Source organism: Apium graveolens, chromosome 7 (assembly GCF_009905375.1).
Source record: "Apium graveolens cultivar Ventura chromosome 7, ASM990537v1, whole genome shotgun sequence".
Lineage (NCBI taxonomy): Eukaryota > Viridiplantae > Streptophyta > Magnoliopsida > Apiales > Apiaceae > Apium > Apium graveolens.
The window spans coordinates 22,390,678-22,395,904 of NC_133653.1; the positions used below are offsets into that span (position 1 = coordinate 22,390,678).

Sequence of the window (5,227 nt, forward strand, 5' to 3'; positions counted from 1 at the left end):
TATTTATTATTGACGGGATTCGAACCTGAGAACTTACAAATATCTTTATAAATAATAATATAAATGTTTGTTGTTGACGAGATTCGAACCTAAGAACTTGTGGAGCATATTTTTTTAATATTTGAATCTAACGGCTGTGATTATCTGATGAAGAAGATCCGACGGTCTTGATGGAAAGGGATAACCAAAATAAAGGTTAATCAAACTACAAATTATAACCCATTCGAGTTATTATAGTATAGTATAGATAATTGGCATTACGTCATATTTAAAAAATTATTTAATACAACTATCATATAACATATAGTAATAATAACATTATTATCATTATTATTATTATTATTAAAAATAATAATATAATAATAATATTATTATTATTGTTAATGTTATTATTATTATTATTATTATTATTATTATTTAAGCCTTATATGCTGTATTGTTGTGCTTTAGAATCTACAGAACCAGTTGCACTTGAGCACAAAGAGAACAACACTGATTACAAACAGGAGAAAGTAGTCCTGTACTTTATTGTGTTGATAACTCACATAGTCCTCTTTAAAATTTTCTTGTCTACTGGTGCAGTCAAATTTATTCTACAGAAATTATCGAAAGAAAGAAAATGATTCTATCATCCATATATTGTAACTGCATAACTGAATGTTAGTACATTCAAGCAATGGCATCAGCATATGAAGCAAAGACCTTCTCCACATGGATGGTATCGCCCACTTTCAGTATCACCTCTCCAACTTCATGAAGGGAGTCCTTGCTGCACACCAAACCTTGTCCAAGGTAGACCTGAAAAATTCATTTTACAACTAGTTTCTGGAAAAAGAATCGATTCAAATAAAGGAAATGGGTTGGTTCTACACCTTTCCTTGATGTCTGGTATTTAGTTGCAAGATTTTATCAGAGCGAAACTTCATCAGTGTTTCATTAGGCTCTGTCCCTGGTATTCCATTCTCTTGGTTGACTAAGGGTACCTGAAAACTAAAATAAAGTCCACATTAGCTAAATGGAACTTTGCAGCAAGAATCTGTTATATGAGATGTTAGACATGTTACCAAACGTCGAAATAAAAATCTACCTTCAAACTTAATTTAGAAAAAGATGCTAAACTTAAAACTTGCATATGTTAATATTCTCTTGCCTATAGAAGGATACGTATGCTAATGAAAAATGTGCTTAAACAGCTTGTCCAATGGCCAGAGTCTTTAGGGTATATAGTTTAACCTTGCAGCGGGGGCATAACTGAATGCTTATGAAAGTTAGGTTGTTTATTTTGATCTCCTTCCACAAGTCCTCAGCAAATGGTTCACAGCCATCGATAAATAAACTGTAATATACAAGTGTGATTTATACTTTAGATTACAGCTTATATACGAGACATTAACCCAACCCCAAAATGATGAAACATCATTATTTTAAAAAAGGATTGAATAAGATGTGTACAACAAAGTTAAACCTTTGCCCCTGGGCAAAAAAAGTTAAAAATGACCTGGGTCGGAAACGATTTACGGATAATGGCTCCTCCAGCTGGTTATTAAGTGCATCTAAAGATCCCTGCATATGATACAAACCAACATCAAGCACAACTACATATTTTTTATACAAAGATGAACTAATTTTAATTGTTCAACGAACCTGGGAAAGCATCAGAAATTGATATTGGTCAGTAAACACAAGGTTGTATCCAGGAGTAGGCGCATAATCAGGCAGAGGCCTGGAGTCGGTCTCTGTATCAGCGAAAATTAATCAGTTCAGAAAATGAATGGATGGCGTATGGTTGCGTTTGGAATAATATTTAGTCTAGATGTCCGGTGTCGTTGTGTAGGTAATGAAGATTTTAATTCAGCTTGTATCTAATTATTTCACAACATATATTCCAATAAATTTTGAATTTGAGCTTTTAAACACTGTTATTGTCAAAGTTTGGGTAGCTATGTGAAGATGAAAAGACCAAAAACACTGTGACAAGACTCATTACAAGAGAAACTAGAGCTACTATACATACATACCACTTGTATTTCATTCATTAGGTTATAGTATGGGACTGGGGATCTAATTTCGAGCAGATAATATGTATTAAGCAAAGAAAACTTTGATCAATTGCTCCTCGGTACAGGACACAAAGAAATAGATAGTCAAACTTTTTGTGTGACAAATTTTTTTACTGAAACACACTAAAGATTGAATCAGTGCTACCTTTATTGAATCGAACTAGACGACTGGGCTTTCCAATAAAATTAGAAAACCAATTTGATGCCTCTGCTCCTTCATCCAAGACAGAACCTGTCCACTCCCACACTGTAACTCCATCAGATTTTTCACATGGTTTGCTTAATGATACCTTTAGCTCATCCATTCCAGGTGCCCTAATCACTATGGAGAAGATAAATCACCCTTTAGACAATAGCAAATTTCTAGTACTCAAACTACACATCAATTTCAGATGAACATTCAAGATTAAAGTTCAGATAACCAACTACTGTATAAAGTTATTAACTCTTAGGTCAGCACTCAGTGAATCCTGTTTTCTGCATAAGAATCAAGGCCAACAGGTAAAAAGATACGTAGTTATAGGCAGCTCCTGGTCTAGTAGCCATACAATTCAACCAGAAAGATCATGATAAAAGTTGAAAAAAAAACACAAACTGACTTTTTTCCAGAAAGTATCCTGGAATATAGTTTGCTTTGATTATGCTGAAAAGGTAGAAACAGAATTCAGGAACCAAGATTTAGCACTAATGTCTTATTTCTCCATACAATATATTTTTTCACTTCCATAAATTGGTAAAATGAAGAAGTTATAAAACATACAAAATAGAATAAACATCCAATAATGAAGAGAATGTAGTTTCCATTTGACATTATTACATCAACTTTACCCAGATAAGAGCTCTTGGTCGGCTTCCAACCAACGGAGAATGCCTCACTTGGCAGCTCCACTTCCACTAAAGCAAGCCTAGGTTCTACTCTTTGAGTACATGCCCTGCCCTTTGAATTGATAACCATCCAGTGCCTATCCCACAGAAATCCTGTACGAGCAAAAATAGCCATGATTTCTTGCACATACTCTTTCTTTTTGCGACAAACATCAACGTTGTTTATCCTCTATATCTTTATGAGTAAACAGTGTAAGTGAAGATACACAAAATTACTAGAACATAGAGACATAGAGCTACTGGACAGAAGGCTATATAAATCCAATTAAGTGATTAAACTCAAATTAGCGCAGATGAATACATTATTCTGTTATGCTAATCATCATATCACAGTATAGCAAATTCCACCAGGTTATGTATGCAGCTTTCCAATTTATATTTATTGAAAGGTTCAGTAGCATATTGGTGTAGATATCACAGGCTCCAAATTCTAAGGTGCACAATTAAAATGAATTTCATTGAACTATCTTGAATTCTTTGATTCAATCCCCAAAGGTCAGATTCATGAAAAATCTCGAAGCACAGAAAGAAAAATCCAAATTTTGTATTCTGATCATGCTCCCCAAACTAAACTTTATTTAATGTAATTCTAGTTATTTTTCACTTAAATTTATTAAAAGGAAAAGGAAAAACATCCCCAGCCATACATAAAATCAAGAAACTTTTACTGAATCAGTGATAGAAAAATTTTAGTCAACACCCAAACTTGTTAACTTGTATTCAATAATCAAATCAACAATAATAAAATTACTCAAAGAATTCTTCAAGAAAACAGGAAAAGAGGAGATTGGTACCAGTGGGGACAATGGGTGCTTGAGAAACAGAAATCCCACGGCAGGACTTGATGGGGTATATAAAGATTGACTCTATTCTTGCTGCTGCCATCTTTGTATCTGTAGCACTATATTAAGTTTCAGTTGAAGTACAAGATTTGTAAGAAAAAGAGAGTTCAGTTTTGTTTTAGTTCATGTGAGATGCTAAGTAAAGATGGACAAATGTACCAGCTCTGTTTTGTCATATTTGCATCAGGTTCAGTAAGCTCACACTATCTCACAAATGTTTTTTAGTAAGTTGTTAGGTACATAACGTGTTAGACATTCTCAACTTCATAAAATAAGATCGGGCCAGTGAAAAAAGATTTATTTTTCTAAATTTTTGTTCATTTTTTTTACTTGCTTTTTAAATTCCTTTACAAGTTGGTCCAGCTTCTTCTCGAATTTTATAGAACTCAGTAATATGTAATAAGCATAAAATATAAACTATATCAAATATGTATTTTTATTTATTAATGCTTACTGACTTGTAGAATATGTACATGTAAAATAAAATAGTTCTTCGGTCCCTCTCATTTGTTTACACTTGGGATGTGTTTTCCAATTATTTACATTTCAAAATTTTTCATAAATAATAAAGTTTATATATTTATTTTTTTAAAGAAACAGTTTTTATAATTTTTAAAATAACTATATCCACTATTTCTCTTTATACTATACTCACTTTATACATATAATATTAATCAGTTTCACTACTTTATTCACTTTTTTAACTTTTTCACATTATTTTATTATTTTTATTAAATTATTTGGTAACCCGTGCCAAGCATGGGCCCGAAATTAAAAATAATAGTATCACATTATTAATTGCATAAAACTAAAATTCATAATTCGTGCAAAATACAAATTTAAGTATAATATATAAAATGTTGTTAAAATATGTAGTTAAAATAGTCGAAGTTAAGTGTAACTCTAAAATTTTAACGTATATTTCTACTTATGCATGCACCTAATTATTTATTTATATAAAGCTGACATTTTAACTTACAAATACAATTATTTTAAAGTAAACCGATTCTTGGATGTTCAGTAACAAATAAAAATTTAAAGGGAAATAAAATTTACTCTCTAATTTTTGTCAGTTGAGATTTTATTACATAAAATTTTAAAAATAATTGTATAATTTTCTAATAAGTACCAAGATTTAGGATCTAAACATGATTTCCTTATTAATATAGATAGTTGATAACCGTGTGACACACGGACCCCGAGACACGAATATTTGTAGAGAATTATTCATAATCCGTGCAAAACACGAATTAAAATTAATATATTAATATCAATATTAAATTGGTACTTGCAAAAAATAGTATGTGGTTAAAAAGAATCGAATCAGTTATGAAATTTTCCACTATAATTCTAATTTTGCATTGTTTTACTTGATATTGAAATCTCACATATTAGTTTTATTTTTGTGAAACGAATTATATCTCTATCTTATGAACCAAA

General features: G+C 31.1%; 1 protein-coding gene across 1 annotated transcript; it reads right to left on the minus strand.

Annotated features, from left to right (window-relative positions):
- Positions 1-493: 493 nt before the first annotated feature.
- LOC141673115 (uncharacterized) lies at positions 494-4,000 on the minus strand. The gene is made up of 8 exons (XM_074479849.1): positions 3,740-4,000; positions 2,889-3,038; positions 2,206-2,382; positions 1,645-1,736; positions 1,499-1,563; positions 1,234-1,336; positions 873-983; positions 494-798 (listed from the first exon to the last, which is right to left on the minus strand). Exons 1-8 carry the CDS (start codon positions 3,828-3,830, stop codon positions 670-672), a joined length of 918 nt encoding a protein of 305 aa, XP_074335950.1. The 5' UTR covers positions 3,831-4,000; the 3' UTR covers positions 494-669.
- Between the last annotated feature and the right edge of the window lie 1,227 nt (positions 4,001-5,227).

Excerpts from the sequence above, each read along its gene's own strand:
- LOC141673115 (XM_074479849.1), bottom strand. The coding sequence starts at position 3,830 with ATGGCAGCAGCAAGAATAGAGTCAATCTTTATATACCCCATCAAGTCC. Across the intron at positions 3,039-3,739 it reads AGCACCCATTGTCCCCACTG|GATTTCTGTGGGATAGGCAC; the intron begins GTACCAATCTCC and ends TTGCTCGTACAG. Across the intron at positions 1,564-1,644 it reads AATTTCTGATGCTTTCCCAG|GGATCTTTAGATGCACTTAA; the intron begins GTTCGTTGAACA and ends TATCATATGCAG.